The sequence below is a fragment of the Phytophthora sojae genome, assembly GCF_000149755.1.
Source record: "Phytophthora sojae unplaced genomic scaffold PHYSOscaffold_6, whole genome shotgun sequence".
NCBI classification, from domain to species: Eukaryota; Oomycota; class Peronosporomycetes; order Peronosporales; family Peronosporaceae; genus Phytophthora; species Phytophthora sojae.
This window is the reverse complement of record NW_009258120.1, coordinates 120,310-144,698: the sequence shown is the minus strand read 5'-3', so window position 1 is coordinate 144,698 and position 24,389 is coordinate 120,310. Positions and strand designations below refer to the sequence as shown.

At 55.0% G+C, this 24,389-nt stretch overlaps 9 protein-coding genes across 9 annotated transcripts; 6 read left to right on the top strand and 3 right to left on the bottom strand.

The window, feature by feature from the left end:
• Positions 1-600: 600 nt before the first annotated feature.
• On the top strand, positions 601-1,327 carry PHYSODRAFT_384468 (hypothetical protein; the record flags this gene model as incomplete). Its single annotated transcript, XM_009531909.1, has 3 exons — positions 601-804; positions 1,037-1,132; positions 1,208-1,327. Coding segments are annotated over 3 exons (420 nt in total), but the record flags the coding sequence as incomplete, so codon positions are not given.
• Positions 1,328-2,129: 802 nt separating this feature from the next.
• On the bottom strand, positions 2,130-3,560 carry PHYSODRAFT_257185 (hypothetical protein; the record flags this gene model as incomplete). Its single annotated transcript, XM_009531908.1, has 1 exon — positions 2,130-3,560. One exon carries the CDS (start codon positions 3,558-3,560, stop codon positions 2,130-2,132), a length of 1,431 nt encoding a protein of 476 aa, XP_009530203.1.
• A 2,993-nt stretch (positions 3,561-6,553) lies between these two features.
• Positions 6,554-7,039, bottom strand: PHYSODRAFT_435454 (hypothetical protein; the record flags this gene model as incomplete). The annotated part of the gene is made up of 1 exon (XM_009531907.1): positions 6,554-7,039. A coding segment is annotated over one exon (486 nt), but the record flags the coding sequence as incomplete, so codon positions are not given.
• Positions 7,040-11,363: 4,324 nt separating this feature from the next.
• PHYSODRAFT_316363 (hypothetical protein) lies at positions 11,364-13,051 on the top strand (the record flags this gene model as incomplete). Its single annotated transcript, XM_009531906.1, has 7 exons — positions 11,364-11,750; positions 11,835-11,928; positions 12,006-12,415; positions 12,486-12,594; positions 12,668-12,757; positions 12,846-12,916; positions 12,986-13,051. 7 exons carry the CDS (start codon positions 11,364-11,366, stop codon positions 13,049-13,051), a joined length of 1,227 nt encoding a protein of 408 aa, XP_009530201.1.
• A 631-nt stretch (positions 13,052-13,682) lies between these two features.
• PHYSODRAFT_511485 (hypothetical protein) lies at positions 13,683-14,348 on the bottom strand (the record flags this gene model as incomplete). Its single annotated transcript, XM_009531905.1, has 3 exons — positions 13,683-13,813; positions 13,871-14,102; positions 14,181-14,348. The coding sequence occupies 3 exons, from the start codon at positions 14,346-14,348 to the stop codon at positions 13,683-13,685; spliced, it is 531 nt and encodes a 176-aa protein (XP_009530200.1).
• A 1,223-nt stretch (positions 14,349-15,571) lies between these two features.
• PHYSODRAFT_561698 (hypothetical protein) lies at positions 15,572-20,576 on the top strand (the record flags this gene model as incomplete). Its single annotated transcript, XM_009531904.1, has 2 exons — positions 15,572-18,601; positions 20,236-20,576. The coding sequence occupies 2 exons, from the start codon at positions 15,572-15,574 to the stop codon at positions 20,497-20,499; spliced, it is 3,294 nt and encodes a 1,097-aa protein (XP_009530199.1). The 3' UTR covers positions 20,500-20,576.
• A 1,270-nt stretch (positions 20,577-21,846) lies between these two features.
• On the top strand, positions 21,847-22,158 carry PHYSODRAFT_510790 (hypothetical protein; the record flags this gene model as incomplete). Its single annotated transcript, XM_009531903.1, has 1 exon — positions 21,847-22,158. One exon carries the CDS (start codon positions 21,847-21,849, stop codon positions 22,156-22,158), a length of 312 nt encoding a protein of 103 aa, XP_009530198.1.
• Positions 22,159-22,721: 563 nt separating this feature from the next.
• Positions 22,722-22,964, top strand: PHYSODRAFT_404675 (hypothetical protein; the record flags this gene model as incomplete). The annotated part of the gene is made up of 1 exon (XM_009531902.1): positions 22,722-22,964. A coding segment is annotated over one exon (243 nt), but the record flags the coding sequence as incomplete, so codon positions are not given.
• Positions 22,965-23,127: 163 nt separating this feature from the next.
• Positions 23,128-23,383, top strand: PHYSODRAFT_334627 (hypothetical protein; the record flags this gene model as incomplete). The annotated part of the gene is made up of 2 exons (XM_009531901.1): positions 23,128-23,262; positions 23,294-23,383. 2 exons carry the CDS (start codon positions 23,128-23,130, stop codon positions 23,381-23,383), a joined length of 225 nt encoding a protein of 74 aa, XP_009530196.1.
• Between the last annotated feature and the right edge of the window lie 1,006 nt (positions 23,384-24,389).

The following is a 24,389-nucleotide window of genomic DNA, read 5'->3' as shown; positions in this document are numbered from 1 at the left end:
TCCCGTAAAGACAAGAGCAGGGGTACTGCTGGTTCACGTCGAAAGTCGACACCTCCACCATCCGTCGCTACGTCAGGGATAGATGCAGCATCTCACGTTCAATTGGCAGTCACGGTGGCGTCTACAACCCCAGCTACTCATGTTGTTCGACCTCCAGAGCCCGCTGAATTGAAGGACTTGCGGCGCTTGCTACGAGACCGATATGGCGAAAAGCGCAGCGTTCGCCAAGCGTTTTTAACATGGGATTCGGACAAGGATGGCCGCTTATGTGTTGCCGAGCTCAGACACATGCTGACACGGCTGGGCTTCGCTCAAGCTCTTGGAGGAGAGAAAGTAGACGCCATCCTCCAGCACGTGTTGAAGTCGCCCGCAGGGTAAGTCGCCAGAGACAATGTCAAGCTCTAGGGATAGCAACCGATTTGACTTTGTATGTCCTCCAGGTCCCTGAACTATGACGATTTTTGTGGACTCGTTTACGGATCGCAAGAAGTTAATGAATCTTGTGCCGGCACTACCTCCAAGAAACAAGCAGCGGCCGATGAAGATGGAGTGCTGACGACTGACCCCGACTGTGTACTTGCCTTGCTGCGTGCCAAGTATGAGACGCGCAGGGTTCACCAGGTCTTTCGAAACTGGGATATTGATAAAAGTGGCAGTGTCACGCTGGCGGAAATCGAGAGTAATTTGCGTCGCCAAGGCCTGCGAATCGCGAAGCCTCAGTTGATGAAGCTCTTCGATACGTACGACCTTAACCACGATGGTCGGCTGCTCTACGACGAGTTTATGCGTCTTGTATACGGCCCTGTGCACGAGCAGCGTTACAGCTATTTGGCGGCACAGCGGCGGAAGAAACAGCAAGAGCGGCAACTAGACAAAGGGGACCCGTTGGACTTCTTCCGCAGTTTAGCAGCAGAGTCCCAGCAAGCCACTCACAGCACAGATGTAAGCATCCATGGGGGTATCCTTGTCGAAATGGGCCTTGTACTCACGAAGTTTTGCTCACAATCAGGACCCGGGCTTCAGGGCCACGCTGCAGCGAAAACTTCAGACATTTTCACGACTCAATGATGCGTACGCAGCTTTCGACAACGATCATAGCGGAAGCTTATCGTATAGAGAACTTTGCCAAGGGGTACGGTGCTTAATGCTTAGTCTGTACTGAACGAAATGCGCCACTCACTAAATTTTTGTATCTTTCGTTTCGCAGTTGCAACAATTGGGGATAAACCTGACAGAACGCGAGTTTCTCCACCTAGCCACGCGTGTAGACACAGACGGAAATGGTGAGATTAGTTTCAAGGAATTTTGTGATGTCTTCGGCGGTGGTGATGCGTCCAACCGAAGACGAAGCCAGCGTACAACTTCTCCCGGTGGCGAAGTAGACGAGCGTGTCGAAGAGCAGCAACAGCGCGAGTCGAAGCCGCACAAGAAGGATAGTAACCAGCGACGACGGGCAGCAGGGACGTTTAATTTCTCCCACTTGACGAGGTATACGCGTTTGTCACGGAATTCTGCTACGACCTGTAGACTGACTGATTCTGCCTCATCACTGTAGACGCACAAAAATTCCGACACGGTGTGGGCGGACACCATTCACCAGTTCAAAAGGAATCATCAGGTGGGCAGGCTTTTGCGTGTTCTCGCTTTGAATATGTGGAGCAGACTTGTAACAATCCTTTGATGCAGCGGTAACCAAGACGGAACCTCGGATCCGGCTCGGTTCACGACAGAAGCACAACTGTATGGCAGTGGGTCCTCCTCTCGGTCAGCTGAAGTGGCTACAGCAACCTTGACGCTTGGTCAAGAAGAGAAGCAGCGTCGGGATGCTGCAAACACCCAGCGGTTGCAGCGGTTGCGCGTCCAGATGGAGGATTATGAAGCTCAAGCTAGACCGCTGGAGGATACCTACACTCAGGCTCAGGAACGGCGAGTGCGGACTCTGCAACGCCACCAGGAACGATATCACCAGCGCATCGAGGAGCAGCGACCGAAGATTACTCTTTCGCCACCAAGGAAAGGCATCCAGATTCCACGGATAAGCTCCACCACGCCATTCGGAACTCACTGACCGTTTAACGTCTTACGCTCCATTGCCTTGCGTGCTAAGATCGTTAACGAAAACTAATCTATCAGTCACGCGACTCGAATGCGATTGCAACGCGACTGGCGGCATGCGCCGATAAGGATGACTCGTCCGCTGCATCACCCGCCATCGCTTGCTGGTACGCCATGATCGCCGAAGGGTGGCAGCGATCGTAGACAGTAAGCACTACTGCTCGACAGACGCTGATGAAGCGGTTCCAGCTAGCAAGTAATAGCCCACGAGTCTCCTGACCGTTGAGGTACCACACGTCCAGCTCAGCCAACGCGTCGACTAGCGCGCTGAAGAGGCCGTTAAGCTGCTGCTTGTTTATTTCACAGTCGTGCAGTACGCGCACAACTCGAGTCAGCAAATGCTCCAGCAGGTGCTGCAGCTCCTTCGGTTGGGATAATCCAGCTCCGATGGTCAAGAAACCATGCACCACTAGGTAGAGCTTGGTCTCGAGTTCGCCCAGGCTGCGAGCGCTATCACTGAGCGTGCCCTCTGCAGCAGCCCACGACCTCAAACGAGTCATGATTTTCTCACGATACACTTTGAGAACGTCGTTGTCATTGATAAGATGAGCCTTGAGGTCGCGCAGGCAGTTCGTCAATGGATGACTCAGATCCAGCCCCACCGTCTCCCGTACGCTCGTCGACTGCAACTTCTCCTGCAGAAAGCCAATCGCTGGCCAATCTCCAGTGCTCGGTGGCCGTAGCGCGATCTGAGCACCGTTTTCAACCACGTCTTCCACCGTGTTCTTGTTGGAGGCTCCTTTGGGGAACGCGAGCTTCGACAGCGTCTTCCGCTGCGGCAGCCAGTGCGTCATGAGCAGCGCAGCGAAGAAGCGCAGGTCCGGCCAGGTTAGAAATCCTGTGACTGGGTGTTGCGGGTGCACCTGGAACCTCGTGTGCAGGATGAAGAGCAGACACGCGTACTTGCTGGCGAGCTGCTCGGACAGCAGGAACAGCTCGCTGACGGCTCTGCACGGCAGTCCGTGGAAGTTGCGGTCCTCCACAGCAGCGTACACCCGGCGCAGGTTCTCCAGCTGCCGGCGGCAGCTCTTGAGCGTGCGCCCGGAACGCTCAGCGACGTCGTCCAGGTCTTTTTCCAGTCGCCCGGAGAGCTTCTTGCCCAGCAGCCAGCGGTCCACGTCGACGTCCCGCGAGTAGTAGCGCTCTACCATGTAGTACTGCTGCGCCGGCGGGATCTGGAACAGAAGCTGGGAGCGGAACAGACTCGGCTGCGACAGGTAGTGCTCCAGCTTGTCGTACAGGCGGTACTGGTCCACGGTGTCCCGCCAAAGGAGCTCGCGCAGCTTGGCGTCTCCGCCCAGGAACGGCATGGGAACGGCCGACGGGAGGCGCAACCGAGCTGCCAGCGCGTCTCCTGCATTGTGCCCCTCCAGCCAGAGGGCGAAAACGTCCTCGTTCACACGGATCGGGTCCGTCAAAAAGGCCTCGAACACTTCGCGCATCATTTGGTCGATCCAGGTTGGAAGATCGGATTGGGTTTGACTGCCTCACATTTTCACAAAACTATATTTTGGTACGACTATTTTACATTTTGGTCATTTTGGTCATTCATGTAGCGCTTTGCGAATCCTGAGTTTTCGGGGGACGCGTCGTCTACATGAGTCTGACGAATGTCGTCTCTTCCAAGCGATTCCATCCCGTTGTTAGGTCAGCATCCGCAGGCAAGTGGAGCTGTCGTCTGCCAGTTTCCAGCATCGATGGACGGAAGCATTGACCTCTTGTGACCGTCGAGTTGGAAAGGCCTGGACTCGAGTCTCGTTGACGGCGGACTCGACTGGAATCTTCACGACCGAAGTGGAAAGCCTGATGGCGCATGTCATGGCGCTCCGTCAACGTGGCGGTGTGGCAGATATGGCGCCGGAATCGTACGACTGTGGGGCTTCTTCGCATGCACCCACCGTCACCGTCAGCCTCATTGCCTATGCGGCTCTGTCTGTAGGTCATTGTCAGCGAATGCCTGCGACCCGTGATGAAGCTGCGGGAAGTCCGCTCCAGCACCCTACCGGAGATCCTGCGTGTAACCTGGCACGAAATTTACGTCCCGACCATATGAGAGAATGTATGCCGGTAGATTATTACCTACGTGTCGGTCGGGACAAACCAATCGAACCCGACGAAACCACTGACGATTCACTGCAATGCTCGAGCGCCTTTCAACTGTATGTTCATGTATTTTCGTAAGGTGCATTGGTGATCCGCAACCACCAGATCGCTGTAGTGGCGACTTGTTGCGGCCACCCGCGCGACGAGAAACGCAGGAGGCCAAGATCTACGAGCATACGAAGTTGTGCGATGCAAGCCGGTCGATAGCTAAAACCGAACTGCTTGAACCTTGGCGCACCTCGACTGGTTTACACAGTGCAAGCACTTTTCACTGCCCGTAAAGATCACCCCGCAAAATGGCCATTTCGCATAGATACGCGTTTCACGTTGCATCGCAAAGCTTTTTCTGACCGCACGCTTGCGCGGCAAAGGCGATGGGAACCCCACTGCGAGCTAGGGGAAGGTTGCACCCCCCACGTGCTGGCGAGCTTCGGCAAAGGCGCGGCGAGCTGGCCATGAGGGTGAGACGGCCAAGTTCAGAGCGGTGGGCGCGACAATGGGGCACGCGAAAGATATCACTGCATACTGTATAAGGCAGAAAAAGACAGATAGTGAAGTCTATCAAGCAAGCATTTTTCCCGCCGGAAGGCGCAGTAAATTGAAGCTCTCGGATAGCAAATTTGTCGATGTCGTTTCAAGCACCCTCGCACCTCACCTCATGGACATCTTCAACGCGCACTTGAGCAAAAAGCTTGAAAATGCCATGTGTAACACCGAATGTATTCGGTGGGTCGATTGCACCCAGCGGTGAACGTGTCCTCGGTGCGCCGCAATCGCTGAAATCGAGCCTTTTCGACCTGACGCCAGCGTAGGCTATCCACACCGAAAGGTGTCGATGATTCGCTCACGAGCGACAAGCGCTTGTCCCGCCTACAGCACGCGCCAACCACAGTTAACGAGCTAAAGTATTTTGGAGGGACACTTTTGCGCATAAAAAATCGGGTAAAACATTTCATGCTCTAGAACTGTCGTGAAGTGGTCCGTATTGATGGATTAGGGCTGTCGTCACGTCAGAAATCGATCACCGAAACGGCACGTGTCCATGTACAGTAGCGTAGCGTTCCGGTCGTGCGGTTTACTTTAGGAGACTCCTTCTACTATCTCTAAAGAGATGGTGGCTGGATACTTGGCAACATTAGATAGGGGAAAAAATGAAAATGACAAAAGACGTGGTCAGGGAAACTTATGAGCCGAAGGCGTGGTTCTGTAAATGTTTGCATGATGGCCACCTTCGGTTCTGAAAGGGTAAGCCTACACCGCCAGTAGATATTTCAGGTGCAATGATTCAGCGCCGGCACATACGTCCCTACTAGAATTTGCGTTGCACTTGTGTCCTGCCTCCAATATTATCATGATGGAACATGAAATCATCATATGTTGGCAAGCTCTGCACGAAAAAGTCTATCCTTACTTTAACAACCCGGAAAACGCTCCCACTAAGTTCCAGGCGACACGCACAAGCTTCCACACGCCGGCATATCAGCATCTACATGCACCTATCTGTAGACGCGCAATAGTATATTAAATATATATATATATACTACAAGGGGGGGTTAACGATTAACCGTGCTGTTGGTTAAATAGATGTATACTATGTTTTGGCATATCAGTACAGTACCCTGAACACGTCTTTAGTCATTTTCTTTTCTCCCTCAGGCTAAGCTGGCGCGTCCCATGCGCCGCGATGTGCCGTCGGTATCTCGGATCCTCAGCTTTGGATGGGGCGGTGCCGATTGCATTGCAAGTTGCAGTGCCTGCGGGGTGGCTCCGGGATAGGACGAGGACCCTGGCGCCAGCGTAGCGCGGCGATTGAGCTTCCCAACCCCCGCTTCCAGCTCCTCATTCTACAACTTGCCCGCTTCGGCCCAAGTCTCCTCTCAACAGCCCGAGCTGTTCTGTTGGCAACCCCTCAAGTACCCCCCTCTTCAAGTTCACCATGCTGTCCTGCAACAAGATGCTCGCCGTCTGCGCTACGGCTGCTTTGATCGTCTCCAGCATCGCGGAGGCGGCCCCCCAGACGACTGGCAACGGCGTGCAGCTTGGCGCTGGCGTCGGCTTGGGCCTCGGCCTTGGAGGCATCGGCGTGGACGCTGGTGCTGGCCTCGGCCTCGGAATCGGCCTTGGCGGCGGTCACCAGAACGCGGAGACCCCCTGCCCTCAGTCGGATGACAACAACCCCTCCCAGTCGGCTGACCAGAACGGCAACCATGCTGTCGGCGCTGGCATCGGAGCTGGTGCTGGACTTGGTGTCGGCAATGGCGGACTAGCCGTAGGAGCTGATGTCGGAGCTAAAATCGGCGGTGGCCACAACGGAGGCGTTGCTGCAGGCGCTGGACTGGGAGCTGGTATCGGTGGACACAACGGCGGTGTCGCGGTCGGCGCTGGACTGGGAGCTGGCATCGGTGGACACAACGGCGGTGTCGCGGTCGGCGCTGGACTGGGAGCTGGCATCGGTGGACACAACGGCGGTGTCGCGGTCGGCGCTGGACTGGGAGCTGGCATCGGTGGACACAACGGCGGTGTCGCGGTCGGCGCTGGACTGGGAGCTGGCATCGGTGGACACAACGGCGGTGTCGCGGTCGGCGCTGGACTGGGAGCTGGCATCGGTGGACACAACGGCGGTGTCGCGGTCGGCGCTGGACTGGGAGCTGGCATCGGTGGACACAACGGCGGTGTCGCGGTCGGCGCTGGACTGGGAGCTGGTATCGGTGGACACAACGGCGGTGTCGCGGTCGGCGCTGGACTGGGAGCTGGTATCGGTGGACACAACGGCGGTGTCGCGGTCGGCGCTGGACTGGGAGCTGGCATCGGTGGACACAACGGCGGTGTCGCGGTCGGCGCTGGACTGGGAGCTGGCATCGGTGGACACAACGGCGGTGTCGCGGTCGGCGCTGGACTGGGAGCTGGTATCGGTGGACACAACGGCGGTGTCGCGGTCGGCGCTGGACTGGGAGCCGGCATCGGTGGACACAACGGCGGTGTCGCGGTCGGCGCTGGACTTGGAGCTGGTGTAGGCATCGGACACGGCAACGGAGGCCTGGGCGTCGGCGCAGGCGTTGGCGTGGGCATCGGCGGACACGGTAACGGAGCTGATCAAAATGCAGAGACCCCGTGCCCGAACTCGCAGACGGCTTCGCAGTCAGGCGAGCAGAATGGCGTTGTTGTGGGCGTAGGCGCCGGTGTGGGTGTTGACGTCGGAGGTGTTGGCGTGGGCGCAGGAGCTGGTGTCGGCGTGGGCATCGGCGGACACGGTAACGGAGCTGATCAAAATGCTGAGACCCCGTGCCCGAACTCGCAGACGGCTTCGCAGTCAGGCGAGCAGAACGGCGTTGTTGTGGGCGTAGGCGCCGGTGTGGGTGTTGACGTCGGAGGTGTTGGCGTGGGCGCAGGAGCTGGTGTCGGCGTGGGCATCGGCGGACACGGTAACGGAGCTGATCAAAATGCTGAGACCCCGTGCCCGAACTCGCAGACGGCCTCGCAGTCAGGCGACCAAGGAGAGACACCTGCCCCCGTTGACAGCAACAATGCGTCGCACAATGGATCACAGCAGCAAGGTGTTGACGAGACCCCGGCCCCGACTCCTTGCACCGGAGACAACTCGCAAACTGGCTCGCAAAACCAGGGTGGTGACGAGACTCCTGCCCCCGCTAGCAGCAACGACGCTTCGCAGAACCAGGACGAGACTCCTGCCCCCGCTAGCAGCAACGACGCTTCGCAAAACCAGGGTGGTGACGAGACTCCTGCCCCCGCTAGCAGCAACGACGCTTCGCAGAACCAGGACGAGACTCCTGCCCCCACTAGCAGCAACGACGCTTCGCAAAACCAGGGTGGCTACGAGACTCCTGCCCCCGCTAGCAGCAACGACGCTTCGCAGAACCAGGACAAGACTCCTGCCCCCGCTAGCAGCAACGACGCTTCGCAAAACCAGGGTGGCTACGAGACTCCTGCCCCCGCTAACAGCAACGACGCTTCGCAGAACCAGGACGAGACTCCTGCCCCCGCTAGCAGCAACGACGCTTCGCAAAACCAGGGTGGTGACGAGCAGCAGCAGCAGCAGAGCCCCGGCAAGACGGGCGTTCAGACGGAGGCCCCCGAGGACCAGACCACTCAGCAGTCGGTCGTTCAGACCACGAATGAAGCGGTTCAGCAGAGTGGCCGCCGTCTCCGCGCTCAGAACTAAGTGACTGAGACAGCATGCATGTCACGGCATGCATAGGGTCCATCAGGACCAACTCAATGTTTTCACGCTTGGCTGATAGAGAGCGTAGCATTTTCAATGAAGTGAAAATAAATTTCTTACTCGCAGTCGTGTGAATTTGTTAACTACTTAAGTACAGCATTGTAACGTGATCAGATGTGATCGTATCTTATTAGTGGTCATGGATTACGTAAGTTGTCTAATATTTTTACTGCAGTACATAAACATACTCGTCGATGTAACTTCAAGATCCCAGGTCTTCTGCTCGCTACTCACGAAGTACGGCCCCGATAGGCGACTAGAATGACGAGGCAGAGGGCATGGTCCACAGTGAGGGAATAAAGCTGATGTGGAAGGTGGTCAATACCATCTACCGTTGCCGGGGAGCGACGACTACAGTGGGGATCAGCAGTCTTCACTTCAGGCGTAGCTGCTGTACATTAACTTGTTTGAGAAGCTTCACAAGATCCATTAAAGTGAAATGGACGACGGTGGATGCTTAGACCTAGTTTGTCTTCTCGTCGAGAAGTTCTCGATCATAAACTGATGCATGCCGTGGACACATAGTGACATTGGTTGTTATCCGCGCCACGACTACCAGGGTACTAGAAGAAGCGCAGGGATGGGTACACTGTTGGGTGCTGAGTTCATTGCACCCTATACTCTCGAGACACGATCCCTGCTGCTTGGAAAAAACCCGACTTCGGAGGCGTCGGACAAGGCGAAACAAAAGGATATTCACAAAGATCATCAAAAGTTAACAGAGGTTAGCCTCTTTGGAGATTTCCAACGGCGACACTCCGCTACATTCTGAATACGCCACGTCCAGCTACGACTACCAAAAGCGACTTGTTGAGGCGCCCCCGATATCGAACGCAGGATGATGGCGGGCTCCTTTTCCGAACGCAAAGTCTCCGTTATCATCGATTATAAATGCCTGTAGTAGGCCGATGTTCCCTGAGTATCGAGGGCAACGATCAGCAGATCCTGCAGCCAGAAGACGCTCCTTCGTCCAGTGATATTTTCTGAAACGGCAATCGAGGTGAGTCCTTGTGAGTGAGGCAGAAGCAGAAAACGAACACAAGAATCTTGTACCTTAGTGTTCAGCAACATCCCAGTCGTCGGTGGCTCCGGTTTTCGGACCGACACGCACAGCCCGCATAGCGGAGTGGTAGGTGGCGGAGGTGTCCATTCACGCAGCGACAGCAGCTTGTCAATCTCATTAAAAATCTCTTCTTCAGATTCTGAAAATTAAGAAGGTAAGAACAGCTTCGCCATTTTTGAACTAGATGACGGCAAGCATACCTGAGCAAGGAGGATCTCTAATAATTTGCAAAGGTTTGCCATCTTTGAGGCGTTGGAGTCCCTGTTAACAACAATACGATTGTTAGGCGCTGAAATATGCACGAGCAGCAATTCGAACGCACCTCAACCCAGTATACTGCTGCCTTATGCGTCACTGCACGCAATATAATCGTTGTGCTATTGATGCCAAGCCGTAGCAGTCGCGTATCCTCTTGATCTTTACAAGCAGTATCAACACGTGAGCACAGTCTACCAGGCGATCGTTGACAGGGAAGAGGGACGAACCTTTGGTGCCTTCATAGTCGAGTGCGATCTCGGACGCGCAGCGAATGTCTGTGGACATGACCAGCACTTGATGTGTGGACTATCAAATTAGCCAGAAGTGCGAGCTATTAGCACATGTTGCCCAAAGGATATATCAACTCAAGTAGTACGGGGAAATACGTACATGAACTCGGTAGAGTACCAGTTGGTGACCCATGGTCTGGAACAGGAACGGTCGCCACGTGCCGTTGAGCTTCCGGTACTCGAGAAATCCCGACAGTCCCTGCGTGTCGTCGTGCACAATTTTGCTGTTCCTCTTGGAAAAGGTGTAGTACGCCGCCAGGTCCACAGACTTGACAGGGGACGTGGGCTTGACTGGGGAGTTGCGTGTGCTTTCGGGCCTCCGCAAAGGCGTCGTCTCCGGTTCTTCGTCTTTTTCTGGGCGGAAGCTGCCACTGGAGCTGCTCGCAAGTGTGAACGTGCTCGAATTGCTGACTGGAGCGACCCCTGCATTCATCGAGCTGGCGCTGTCACTACTGACAGCGCTGCGAGCGCTCGATCGCCACGAGGCGCGGCGGGCCGAGCGCACGGGCGTCGGCATCGACGCGGACGACAGCGACAGCGACCGACGAGAGGTCTGTTGCATTTGGTCAGTCACGCAGTCAACGAGTTGGGGAATGGAGCTCCCGGGGCATGACGCTGGACAATAATAGCCGCCAGTAGCGTCCGGAGACATTCAGCAGCCGGGCGGCGGAACCAATAATCAGTCTGCCCTTACAAGATAGTAACGTTGAGCTGAGCAGCTGAAACCTACGCAGCAGCCCGCCCGGCTATCGGCCTTGGCATAGCGAACACCAACTGCTACCACAACATCAAGCTGTTCCTCCCTTCCGGTAGCTAGTCTAGCTCTCTCCCCTCTTTCAGAGTCTAGACACGAGCTTTTACGAAGACGCCAATGCTACATGTAGCGATGCTGCCGTCTCCCTGCCCGATTGCAGCGCCCATGCACTCGTTTATCATCTTGTCGTTGTCGCGTCAGCCGATCTCTCTCGCATTGTGGAAAACCCACGTCATAAGAAGCCCCAGGTCTTGAGCCTGGCAGCCCAACTTGTACGGGTGTGCGTGGGTGTGGAATGCATGAAGCAAAGTTGAGTCTCTGTTAAGTACGAGTATTGGCGATTTGCGATCTGAAGGAACGGTCGAACCAGTTGAAGGCGACGTGAGGATGGTGCGTGTGTTGCGGGCCGCTGCAGCGCGCTGTTCAAGCCGTAGAGGCCTCTCTGCGGCTGCCGAGTCGATGGCCGCTCGTGCGGTGGGAGCCGAAGCGTTGGGGCGGCTGGGGAAGCGGCAGGACGGACACGTTGGTGCGACGCTGGGGATGGCGGCGATGGCGCTCGCTGTGGCGGCCGCTGCGGACGACGAAGACGCATCGGCCCACGCTGAGGCCAAGCAGCTGGTCGGGGGACTCGGGGCCGTGGTGGCCGGCGCAGAAGGCGAGGAGACGAGCGCGAAACTCAGAGGCGGCCGCCGACTGCTGCTCAAGCAGCGCAGTAAGCACCAGGCCAAGCTGCAGGAGGAGGACCAGATGAAGACGCACCTGGATCAGTACAAGCAGCGTCGAGTGGCCATCAACTCGCTCCGGAAGAGGTTCGACATGTACGCGAGCAAGAGCGTGGAAGCGGGCGACGGCAGGCGCGTCAAGGCCATGACGTTCACCGACTTCTTGCACTCGTTCGTGCTCCCGCAGTTCCATCTGCACTCGCCCGTAAGACGGCAACTTGGTGTTGCTATGAGATGATATGTAGTTGTGTGCAGATGTAGCTAACTCACTGGGTGTGTTATTTCACAGCGGCCGGACGTCACGTACAGTTGCGACTTCGTGGGGGACGCGAACGGACTCATCACGTACGAGGAGTGCTACCTGCTTATCCACCTGCTGCAGAGTAAGCTATTGCTGCTACTGAGCACACACGTGGGGGTTGTTGGTAGATTGTACTAATAGCGGGGTGGTGCACTGTAGTCCCGAAGGAGCACTTTGACGTGGCGTTCTGCATGCTTGACCTGGATGGAGACGGGTCTGTGGACAAGGCTGAGTTCAGCGCGGTGATTGAAAACTTGCTGCGAACTATCACGACTCGTGAGGGTGGGGAAGAAGTGCCAATCTCCGCGGACAGCACACTGCCGCGCCTCACCAAATTCCTCTTTGGCCACTTCAGCAAGACTATCACGGCGAAAGACCTTGGGGAGGCCTTGGATGAACTCCGCAAGCAAATCTTGAGGGCCGAGTTTGATTTATATGCTACCGTGAACCCGCTGACGAAGGAGCAGACCATGTCGGTCCATGACTTTGCTCTCACGCTCGTCTCCTGCTTCGACCCGGACAAGTTGTCCCCGTATCTGGAACGCGTGCAGGAACTGAATGCGAGCGAGGTAATAGTTATTTGATCTGCCTATCGGAACCTTTTTAGGATCTAACACATTGTATGTGATGCCATTGCAGGGAGTGATAACCTGGGAAGAATTCTTCGCCTTTCACTTCAACGTGCAGAGCCACTTGCCGGATATCAAATTGGCGTTTGAGCTTACTGGAGCCGACGAAGTCACCGAAGGTAAGACGTCTGTAAGAGAAACTGCTGAGTTGGGTTGAATTTTACAGTTTGTGTGGCCTGTACTTCATTGCAGCCGACTTCATTCGTGCGGCACATGTCGTGAGCGGTGTGGAGCTATCGTCCCCTGTAGTCCAGCTCGCGTTCCGCATCTTTGATGACGATGGTAAGCACTGTAGAAGTAGCAAACACGTACGGGAAAATAGTTTTGATGGCTAATAATGTTTGGTCGATTTGACTGATATGCTGGGCAGCCAACGGAACTTTGGACCAGTCGGAGCTCTTCAAGGTGCTGGAAATGCGTAACACGGTCCAGCTCCACCAGGTCCGTTGCTATTCACAACTGACTCGCGTACGTTGTGTATACTTACAACTCACACGTGGCATGCTGTAGGAGTCGCTAAGTGGATCACGGATGCAGAAGCTATGGCACTGCCTTAAGGAAGACGACAAACACTAACTTTGTGTTAGTCATGTCGTCGTTCAACGTAGTATTCTGAAATAAGCGCAAACGGGTACTAGCGAATCTGCCTGGTTACGAAATCAAAATATTTGAGTGTTACTCCTAGCTATGCATCAAGCTTCCGTTGGTGTGGGCATCTTCCAGACTTCCCAGTAGACGCAGAAGCGGTGTTAGCATATCCGCTGTGTAGTCGAAGCTCACCACACAGTTCTTCGCGTTATCCCATTTGAATTTCGTCGTGCCGAGCAATTGAGTATCCAGACGTGACCAGGATCTCGCTGCGTGATGGCCGTGCACGTTCCAATGAGTTTCCATGGCCGCGTTCAATTCGCTCAAGTCGAATGTCAAAGTCTTGGTGGTAAAAGCGCTCACAACCTCCAAACCTTCATATGAGCCTGCACACCACAGGCGTTACCAGATAACATGTCTACAGCAGAGCCATACTCGCCTGCATGCTGCATCCCCAAGCCTCTGCGCTCCGGAAGTAGGCAGGCTGCAGACAGCACCTACCAGAAGCAATGGAATACTACATAATTATCGTGTGCATTATTCAGAAAATCCGAGCAAGAAGGACTCTGTTCCCCACATAAATATCGGCGCTGGGCGACGATGAGGAGCCTCCCATGCGCTACCTGGTGGCATTCTCCTCCTCAACCTCTTCCTCTACGTCTGATAGACTCACTTTGGTCAGCGACCGGTTCACCTGCACCACGGTCACCTTCTTGCCGCCGCTCACGACCACCGCCTCCTCTTGTGCGTCTTCCTATTGTGCTGCTCCCGCCGCTACGTCCTCCTCCGTGTCGCGTCTGGCTGTACCTGTATCCTGCTCGAGGATGGCACTGGGGGACCCAGTGGGGATATCCTCGAATGTATCCTCCTTCTCTGCCTTGGGGGACTCGTCGGCCTCGGTCTCTGCCTCTGTGCGTCGCTCCTCGGCCGTTGCGTCCTCGATCGTGAGCTTTCCCTTATCGTCACGCGAGATGGTCGTGATCTTGTTGCCCTTGGACGTGGCTGACCGCTTGATGGTGATCTCGTCGCCGTCCTCCGTCTTGATGGTCGTCGTGTGCACCTCCGTCTCGGGCGGCGCCTTGGTCGCGTTCCCGTCCGACGCGTTGGTGGCCGCGACCATCTCCGCGCGCCGTACCACGCCCTCGGCCACCGTGAAGCCATCGCGGAAGGTGCGCGCGGGCAGCACGGCGCTCTCGTGGCGCAGCATGAGGCCCGACAGCACCAGCAGCCCAGCGGCCAGCACGAGCAGGAAGAAGACGCGCTCTCGGGACAAGTCGCGCCGCATGCGGGTTCTTCTTCTCTCTTGCAAAGTCTTATGATGAATGAGGCCGGAGCGACCCCTCGTCTCTCTCCCCGATCGATCGCAGGGGCGGAAAACACTTGGAGTTTGTATTCCGAGGACTCGCGCCCAGTCAAGTCCCAAGACTTCTGTCTGTCTGCAACGTCAATGCAATGCTGGGCTGAAGGAGATGTCCAAAGCCGTCCATAGCAGACTGCCATTAGCGCAGCCAGGAGCTTGGTGCCGGCTCTCGCTGTTCGTGGCGCCGAGTCCAGGGCTGCTTTTGCACGCGTTGACCAGCTTTCACAACAACTGCTCTTCGGTCTTCAACCGCGCTGGTGTCGGCCAGTTTCAGAGGTCAGCTCGCCCGGAAAACTGCCGAGGATCCCTTCAGCGCGCGGGCCCAACCGTGTTCTTGCCGCCAAGGCCTCTTCCGTCGATCAAGGTAAAGTTGATCTCAGTGGATCCATCGGCTCAACCGATTCGCAAAAAAATGTACTGGTTGGGTTGGCAAACGCGCGGATAGATACATTTAGTCTTCACATGATGAAAAAAGCCTCTGCACTTGACAAGATCGACCGACTGCTTTTACATGTAGTTAGCCAAAGCTACTGCATCGAAGCTATCGTTTCCCGCTTTCCTGCCTACAGTAAGACCTTACACTCGCAGCCGCCGCCGCTGTGATGACTCCACCGCTGGAGTCAACACGGCAAAGCAACCGTGGACGACCCACCACATGTTCGTAGTTGTCGTCAACACATTTGCATCTCCATGGCAACAAGGCGACGCTAAAGTATCAGCTACAAAACTTTAATTTGCTCTCCCACCCGCCTCGATCCAGGATACATATGCATGGATATCCTATCGGTGCTGCCGGGCATGACGATGGTGCTTGGCTACATATACTAAGTATCGTCGGAGCCGCCCGCAGCTGCAGGCAAAGTGATGAATGATAAATCCAAAGGTGTGGTTACGGCAAACTATCCAATTGCTCGGTATGCTGTTTGATGGGTCTAGACGCAAAAAGGCCATGAACCCGTCCAGATACACTGGTCTGGCCCATACAAACCTCAAGTGATCGGCGCCAACGTACGTGTCGTAGGCGTCGTCAGCAGCGGCGGGTAATCTCCGAGCGCCCCGCCCAGCGTAAGCCGCGCACTGCCGAATCCGTCGCCAAGACAAGTCAACGAAGGAGAAGGCCACCTGACCTGACCCCCGCAGCGCAGCGCATGGAGGAGACGTGCGTGCCCCCGAGCGACCCGCTGGGCGGCAATGCGCACGCGTTCCTCGACCTCTTCATGGTGGTGACCGTGGGGCTCGCGCTCTGCGTCGTGCTCTTCCGCGTGCTGTTCACCGTGTTCCCCATGCCCGCGCAGGGCTCCAGCGGCGGCAGCAGCGCCGGCGCGGCCAGCCCCGAGGCCCCGCGCAGCCTCAAGGCCACAGAGAAACACCCCGTGAAGCGCGCGGCCAGTGTGCGCGACCGCCTGGAGCGCGAGACCCGCGCGCGCCTGCCGCGCCGCTCCACGTACTACTCGATGCCCTTCTTCGCCGACACTGTGGCCAACAAGCAGGAGTTCGTGGAGGCCATTGTGGAGCTGGGAGACGCGCCGCTGGACGGCTGGCTACTGGTCAAGAAGGGCCTGCAGCGCGGCAAGCACTGGAAGAAGCGCTTCGTGGTGCTGGACGCGCACGCGAGGATCAAGTACTACCCGAACGCAGACGCGGCGAGACGCAACACGAACGTCAAGGGGTCGCTGGCGGTGCACGCCGTGAAACCCGCCGACCCCTTCGAGTTCGGGGCCAATACGCTCGAGATCCGAGGCACGCTGGGCGGCACCTACTTTTTCAGAGCGGAGGACGACATGGCTGCGCGCTCGTGGCTCTGCGTGCTGACGATGCGCGCCATCCAGGGCCACGTGCCAGGCCGGATCGACAGCGTGCTCAGTGCTGCCGTAGCGCCTGTTCCGTCGCAGGCGGCGCTGGCATCCAACGGCGGTGCTCCTCCGCCCTCGTCTTCGACGCTGAAGCTGCACGACTCGAGTGAAAATGGGTTCAACGCGTTGAGCGCCACGGCCAGTGCTCTCAATCTGCTGGGCAGCTCCGGAGAAGATGCCGAAGTCCCCCCGGTGCGACTGAAATCTCACGCGCTGGAGCTGCTGGTGCAGGACATGAGTTACGACAAGGACGCGTCGCTGCGGCAGTTCTACGTGGTGGCCAAGTTCAAGTCCGAGCTGCACGACTACTCGAGCGTGCCCGTGGGGCAGACGTCCCCCAAGCCCCGAGGCGAGAAGGGCGAGAAAGGAGCTGTGGTGAAATGGAACGAGAAGCTGACGTGGCATTTCCAGGACCACTTGTGCTCGGAGTGCCAGGAGTGTCGCGCGCTTGGTGCGACGTCCGGCGCCTTTTGCGGCCTGCCCGACATTATGGTGCTGCACGTGTACGAGATCCATTTGCGCTATCTTACCACGAAAATTGGCGAGGTGTCCCTCTCTCTGCGCGAGCTGCTGGGCTTCACGGGTATGCGCACAGCACAGTTTACTTGTGCGTGGCCGGTGACGTCTACTCGTGATGCCATCCTGGGACAATTGATGCTCTCGCTGAAATACTCGGTGGACAATGCTGGCGGTGCAGAGCTGATGCAGTTCCTCGTTACCTCTGCCGATGAGCGCGAGCTTGTTGGCGAATACCCACTCCACGCTTCGTTAACGACACCCTACGACTTTTTCAAGAACTTCTTGGCGAATGACACTTCAGACCGCTTGAGTGAATACTACAAGGAGCGTGGCGACTCGGAGATTGAGGTCGGGGAATGGAGTCCGTCGAAGGAGTTTGGTGGTCAAGTGCGAACGATGAGCTGCCGCTCACCCACCAATGCTTCAATCGGGCCATCGCACACTATGACAACCACGACAGACCATGTGCCTTTCGACGAAGGCGGTATTGATGGCAGCGAAAAGCTTGTGATGCAGTCGAAGGTGGTTATGCACGACATTCCCTATGGAGACTGCTTCTCAGTTGAAAAGGTGACTGTTGTGGAGCGCGTCCCCTCCAGCGATGGCAGTCCTGGCCAGCTAGTGGCGAAGATTTACCTGGGTGTACCGTTTTCCAAGGGCTGTATGTTCAAATCGAAGATCATCTCGGCAACGCGTGAAGCTATGGTTAGCTCCTCACGTTTGTATTTCCACGTGGTGAACCGGTCGTTGGAAAATCCAAGTGCATCCGCGTCTGCAGCGCCTGCGAAACCATTTTTGATGTCTTCCGAAGAGGAGCGACAGGTTGTTGGCGAGTACGACCTGCACCCTGCTATCAAGGATGGACTTCACTTCTTCGACCTATTCTACGCAGACAACACTATGTCGCGGTGGCAAAATATCCATAAAGAGGCGGGGGACACGGAGCACGTTGTGGGGAAGTGGGAGGATTCGGCGGAGTATGGCGGGCAGGTGCGGGAGATGAAATACCGCGCTAAAAGCAACTCGCCTCTTGGGCCGTCTTCGACGATGGCAGAGCAGCTTGTGCACGTACCCTTCTCGTCGCAGGACCGCGACAGTTTGGATACTGATCGGGTCGTCATCGAGCACAAACTGACGCTGCTTGAAATTCCCTATGGAGACTGTTTCCATGTTGAAACAGTGTATGTGATCGAGCCCCGCACCGATGCCATTGGATCGCCCCTTGCCGCCAAAGTGTACATTGGGATCCCGTTTTCAAAGAGCACGATGTTCAAGTCAAAGATCATGTCTGCGACCAAAGAGGGTGTTGTGAAGAGTACGAAGATGGTTTTTGAGGGACTCAAGAAGGCGTTGGATGCAGAGGAGACTTCCAGTGCATCCGATGCCGCTCGTCCTTCTGGAGGTGCTGAGCAAGGCGGCGGAGCTGCTGCCCGCCCGCGAAGGAGTTCATCCCCGGGGGTTGTGTCTCGTCGCCGGCCGAGCGTCACTCGTTACAACAGCACCCTGGATGGAAGTGTGGCACTAGAGGAGATTTTCGAAAACCAGCGTGTGAGCATGTTTGGAAAGTGGGCGCCAAACCACCTGCTGCCGACAGACCGACCGCGCTTCTCGAATCGAGAGGGTGACAAGGCGATGAGCTTCGAGCAGGTTTCCCTGCCTCCTCACTGGAGCTGGACGACACCTTGGCGAATTGACAAGAACTACACGGATTGCGATGACGAAGGGTGGAGTTATGCTACCGACTTCCCTCGGTTCAAGTTTCACTTGGCTCGCGGCAAGTCCAGCATGAAGCGCCTGGGTGCTTCAGTGCGTCGCCGTCGTTGGATCCGCATGATGGCTTACGTGCCACCAGAGACGACGGACACACCAAGCCCGCCACCACCTGCTGGCAACAACAACCGCCGCAACCGGAACCGTGGTAGCCAGGGTAGCAGCAGCAGCTCCATGGGCTCGTAGACACCGGATAAATTTAAATGCTAGTACAAAATGAGCTCATCTGCGGACCGCTCCTAAGTGTTTTCGGCATCATCAACATTGGTGACGAAGCTGTCGTGTGCGAGCCACTGGTGGCTAGTCTTCCGTTGCTTTATTTCGACACCCCGCTGATGGCACCACCGGCTCGTGTTTGTGCTTCATTGAAAGCTGCGCTGCACGAGCTAACCAGAGAGCTTCAAGAAGCGGACACGCAAGCCGTGGCAAGCGATGTTTCACGATTCGCGTTCCCTTACAAAGATACAGCGTTGATCGATGGCGAAGAAGTGAAGTTGTTGTATAAGGCTGCGCTGGTTCGCAACGTGTTCAGTGCGCAACTCGCTCCATCGCAGACCAAAGTCATCGTCAAGTTCGCCAAACAATACGGTCGTGATGTGCACCTGTATTGCGCGGACAAGGGCTTCGCTCCAAAATTGCTGTATCACGAAATTCTTGTTAACGGTTGGGTGTTTGTTGTGATGGAGAGTTTGGTGCTGGCCCCACTCGTGCGAGCTCCTCTAACACCCGTGCTTTCACAACTGAGATCGATCAAGAAGAAGCTTGCTGCTGCTGACTATGTTCACGGAGATCTTCGCAACTGCAACGTCATGTGAGATGCGGTAAACGGTCGAGTCGTTCTTATTGACTTTGACTGGTCAGGAAAGAACGCCAAGACTATCTACCCGCCGTTTATGAATTCAGAGCTCTCCTAGCCACCCGGCGCCGAAACGGGCAAACCGCTTCCCATCGAACACAACTACTGGATTGATTTGCTGCTGGCCAAACTCAACGGCATTATGAGTAACCTGCAAGTCGGTAGGAGCAATCACAACCTGTAAGGGCTACCGCGAACTTGGCTGCAGTGCTCGCAAGTATTTGTTGTCGTTGATTTTTGCACCTTTTGCGTGTCTTGTGGCTGCTGCGAGCTCGACATCATTTTACTTAAAAAGAGATCGGGACTGTGAATCAAATGAAGATGTTTTCTCCTGTTTTTGTAAGTGCTGTGGTTTGTCATAGACGACAGCACGCCTACTCGCAATTCGACTCACTCGTCGAGATGGAGTTCAATGGTAAAGTGAGCTTCAAATGCGCCTATGCAGCCACGACTGACCACGTGTATTGCTGGCGATAATAAACTTGTGATGCAGTCCTCAACATTCTCTATGTCGTCAGCTTTTTAGTTGAAAAGGTGACTGTGTCGAGGAAAGCATTCCCTATCGTTTTGGAAGGGTTCTACCAAAGCATTCATGTCAGCAACGCGCGAGGCTATGATTAGCTCTTGCCGGTTGATTTTCTTAAATGTGCAGCCGCATCCAATTGGCTCGTAGACCCCGGATAATTTTAAATGCTATGGTAGTACAAATTGGGCGCACGGTCTTATCTGTGCGCTCTGGTGTGCGGCTTCGAGGACGAGTGGCTGGAGATGGAGTCTTGCCCCAGCCTTCCCCACTTCGAAACAAGCTCTCGAGCACTCAAGCCCCCTCAGAGAAAGTCGCCTTTCAAGCAACGACCAAGCCTCAGACATGAACTTCTCCCAGCGCGTCCTGCTTCTTATGGTGCTCGTAATGGTGACTTCATCGATGTGGAGTGCGGAGGCCGGCGGTCCCCAGCCACTCTCTGCGCGGTACGACGACTTCCGGTTGCGCATGCTTCAACAACGGCTCGCCAAGCAGGCGGCCTACGAAAAGAGGGAGAAGGACTTTTTCAGCGGTGATCGTCGAAAGCGGCACTAGACGCCGAATCGGAGAAGACCAAAGATGCTCCCGCAGTGTGCCAAGCAAACGAGGAGATTTGTTAACAACCTTAAACTAAAAATATACTAATCTCCTAGCGTTGGTCATTCCACCTTGGTCACAATTTGACACCTCGTGTTCTTTGAGCGGTATGTACAGATTTAATCGACAAACAAGGCAGATTTGCGTCTTGTCGTAGATTCGTGTTCACTGGTGTCATGATTGGTTGCACTTCCTGGCAGGTACGTTGCTGCCATCTACCACCGGTAGATCCAATTCAGTATTATATTGAATCGCTTGTTAGTAGTAGGATCTAGGGAAAATTCCGGAATGTGATACAAAATGAAAAAAATGTGCAAAAGTTAAAAGTTGTAGTGGTACAAGGATTTGTGCCAAGTGCATTTGGCCGTCGATAGCAGGCAGCCCGCGAATGCCATGCACGTTGCTGATGCATCAATTGTATCAGTGTAGCACTAGGTAAATGTGGCGAAGGCTGTGCCGGTGTAGGCAACGCCCTCTGGTGATAGTTGTACTGCCCGAGTATGGTGGCCTTCTGCATCGCTTGAGCGACACTGCCCGCGCTGCATGAAGCAACCGCCGACGGCATGGATGCCTTACAGTAAGGTTCTTACTCCTTATGTCGCCGCTGGAGGTAACAATACCGCGGCCCAATGCCCTAATGCTGCTGAACCTGAGAAGTTTGCTCTCGCCACAAATCCTTGTATTACCTTTTGCCTAAATTTGCATTTTGTATCACATTGCGGAATTTCCCCTAGGATCTATTTTGTTTTTACTATCCAACCATAATTAATAGGGGAAATCCGGTTTGGGGTCCGCTATCTAACTGATTTGTTACGTTGAGCGTTTTATTGAGCATTGAAGGTGTTCTGCGCCTTATTCTAAAGGCCGATTAGACACACACACTTGCGCTTACATGTCAACCAAAGCTTTGACTCGAAATTGGGAGTTAAGTTGAACCCAGCGACTGATTTTTTAAGACGAATGGGCTCTCCCGTATAAAACCCCCTTAATTCTAAGCTTCAGAATTTAGAAATCTGAGCCAAGCAGGAATACAACTAGTACGACCGAGGTGATCGCAGGGGTCGTTATCACCCCACAAAACGGGTCGATCCCGAAAGGCCGTCTGTGGGGGCTCCCCCACATTTTCGCGCCAAATAAGCCGCGAAGGCACACAAGTCATTCCGGAATTAACCTTCTCCAGCTCAAGTCGCCCAAGCCCAAACTCCCTTCACCTTCAAGATGCCGAGCCGCCCCACTCGCCGCCCGAAGCTCACCACCATGAACACCGCGATCGCGAGCGACGCCAGCACGGACGCGTCGTGCATCATGCTTCCGAGTCCGTCGTCCGTGGCGTTGCTGCAGACGACGTACATGTCGGTGCTGGACAAGACAGCGGACAGCGAGGCCAAGGTCCGCTGGTGCATGGCGGTGGGGTTATTGCCAACCTCACAGCTGTGTACAAAGTGCCACCAAGACTTGCGTCTTGACATCGGGCGCAAGCGGTGGCGCTGTGGTCGCACCAAGTGTCGCACCGAGCGCAGTCTGATCAAAGACACGTTCTTCAGCAAGTGCAAGCTGCCACTGCGCAAGGGTGTACGCTTGCTGCGCTTTTCGTGCTCGAGGACGCCCGTCGGGTGATATTTATCACCTGTTACTTGAGCACTCTTCGGCTGTTGTGTCTCTCCAGCCCCTGTCCACCTGTCGTTAGCCCTTGCTCGGTTGTCGTCTGTTAATAACCTTTTTCAAAGAATATATTATGATATTGCGAGGGGTACATGCGCGACTCGAAGTTTACCTCCGTGAGGGCACCGGGCCGACCAGTACGCGTCGTACGTCTCGCTGAAACAGAAGCAAATGCTTGCCAACTACCAGCCGCTGCGTGAGATGCACTACACCTTTGTGCGGCCTACTTCGTACCAACGTGCAATCAAATCCGAAAGTCGTAAAATTCACAAATTTTTAGTTAGCACGAAGAAGAAGGCGAATTGCGAAGTGAGCTCCCCTCGGTCGGCGTCGGCTATAGTGCGCGCCAAACCGCGCGCCCTTGGTTTTGGCGCGAGCACAGCACGCCAGCTTACGTAGCCATGGAGATCTTGGACCTCTGGTCCAACTTTGATTGCTGTAATTCCATCTTTGAATGCGTAATTGAAGTCAGATGTCCCTCCAAGGCAGCGTTACTCGCCACACCGTCCTCGAGAAGCAGCGTCTTAATATCCCGCATTAAGCGAGACTTGGCTCTGGATCACCACGCAATCTACGATCGCTCGCGTGAGCCAGACAGTAACGGTGAGATCCTCTCCATTTCGGAACGCCAGATGCACATCCTGGAGCGCGCCGCGACCGCTAACATGAACGTGATGACCCCAGCGCTGATGGCCAGTATGGAGCTGCATTGTCGCGACTTCGTCACCAAGGCGGCGATCAACGAGGACATGGTGTACGGCATGTAACAGGGCTCGTCGGACCAGTAGTTGTAGCCTACTGTGCGAATTTGATTGCCGTAATTCCATCTTTGAATGCGTAATTGAAGTTGCTAACTAGAAATTTGCAAATCGAATTTTGCGACTTACGGATTTGATTGCACGTTGGTACGAAGTAGGCCGCACAATGGTGTACAAACACGAGTGGGTCAACCACTCGAAAAACTACGTCGACCCGGACACCGGCGCCCACACGAACCGAATTGAGGGCACGTGGGAGATCCGGATCAAGCAGCACATCAAGCGCATGCGCGGCATGCCGGTGGACATGATTCCGGAGTTACCTCGATGAGTACCTGTGGCGCTCGTGGTTCCTGCCGGAGAAGTCGACGCCGACCGACTCGCTGCGAGGTCTCATCAAGACCATCAGGAAGTACGCGTGAGAGAAGTTCGCTTGAAGTGATTGCCTTGAAATGACAGACGCTTCGAAATACTCGTGATGCATTTGTACCGCTCCATTTCAATCCTAGATTTGTTCATTCTAATTTTCAAATCAAAGGGTTTAATTGATAGAATCTGAAGCTTACAAATAAGGGGGTTTTATACGGGAGAGCCAGACGAATGAAAGACGCTCCGTGCACCGCTAAATTTCGCGCTCTACTGACCCAGAAGCGTGTCAGTAGCTACGCCTAGAATTAAGCAGCACCCATAGTCTCCCACTCCTTAGCGTCCTCAAAAATATCTTTTATTACAGCTAAATAGAACGCTCAATTTAACACATCAGTTAGATAACGGACCCCAAACCAAATAAGTGTTAAATTAACCCCAAAACGGATTTCCGTAATCAATATTTTAATTGCTGTACCTCACGTTAACAGATAAAATGCGAAATACGATTTCCGAGGATTTGATTTCATTTCATAGCAATCTCTTAACACAAACAAAGCATATTCAAATCGCTGGTTAACATGCCATCCTCAGCTCAGTGAGAGCAAAAACAGGTGTTCCGTGGGTGGTTTTGAAAGAAAAAGCCACAACGGCAATGAATGAGAAAACGAAAGACCTCTCTTCATCTTAGTTTCTAGTAAAACCTCCGAGACTGCAGTCCATTATCTGCGTTACTGTACTCGGTAGCTAACTTAGCGGCAAGCGCTTTCTTGGTCGGGTCACAGCGCTTTACAAGGCAACAACCGGTAAACAGAGGTACCTGGAACGGCCATTCTATGTGCCGGTCCGGAACTGCGGGGATATCCACTTGACCACTACTGTAGTACGAAGGTGGCGTCGCTTAGGACGGCAACAATGTAGTCGCAACACAACTACTTCACCAACCATGGCTGCAGTGTGCTATCTGTCGAAGTGAGAGTGCGAGCCACGCACCACAACGAAGGAGGGCCCCTGGGCAATCGCATCAGACCAGACGCAACGATAGCATGAAAAAGGTATAGG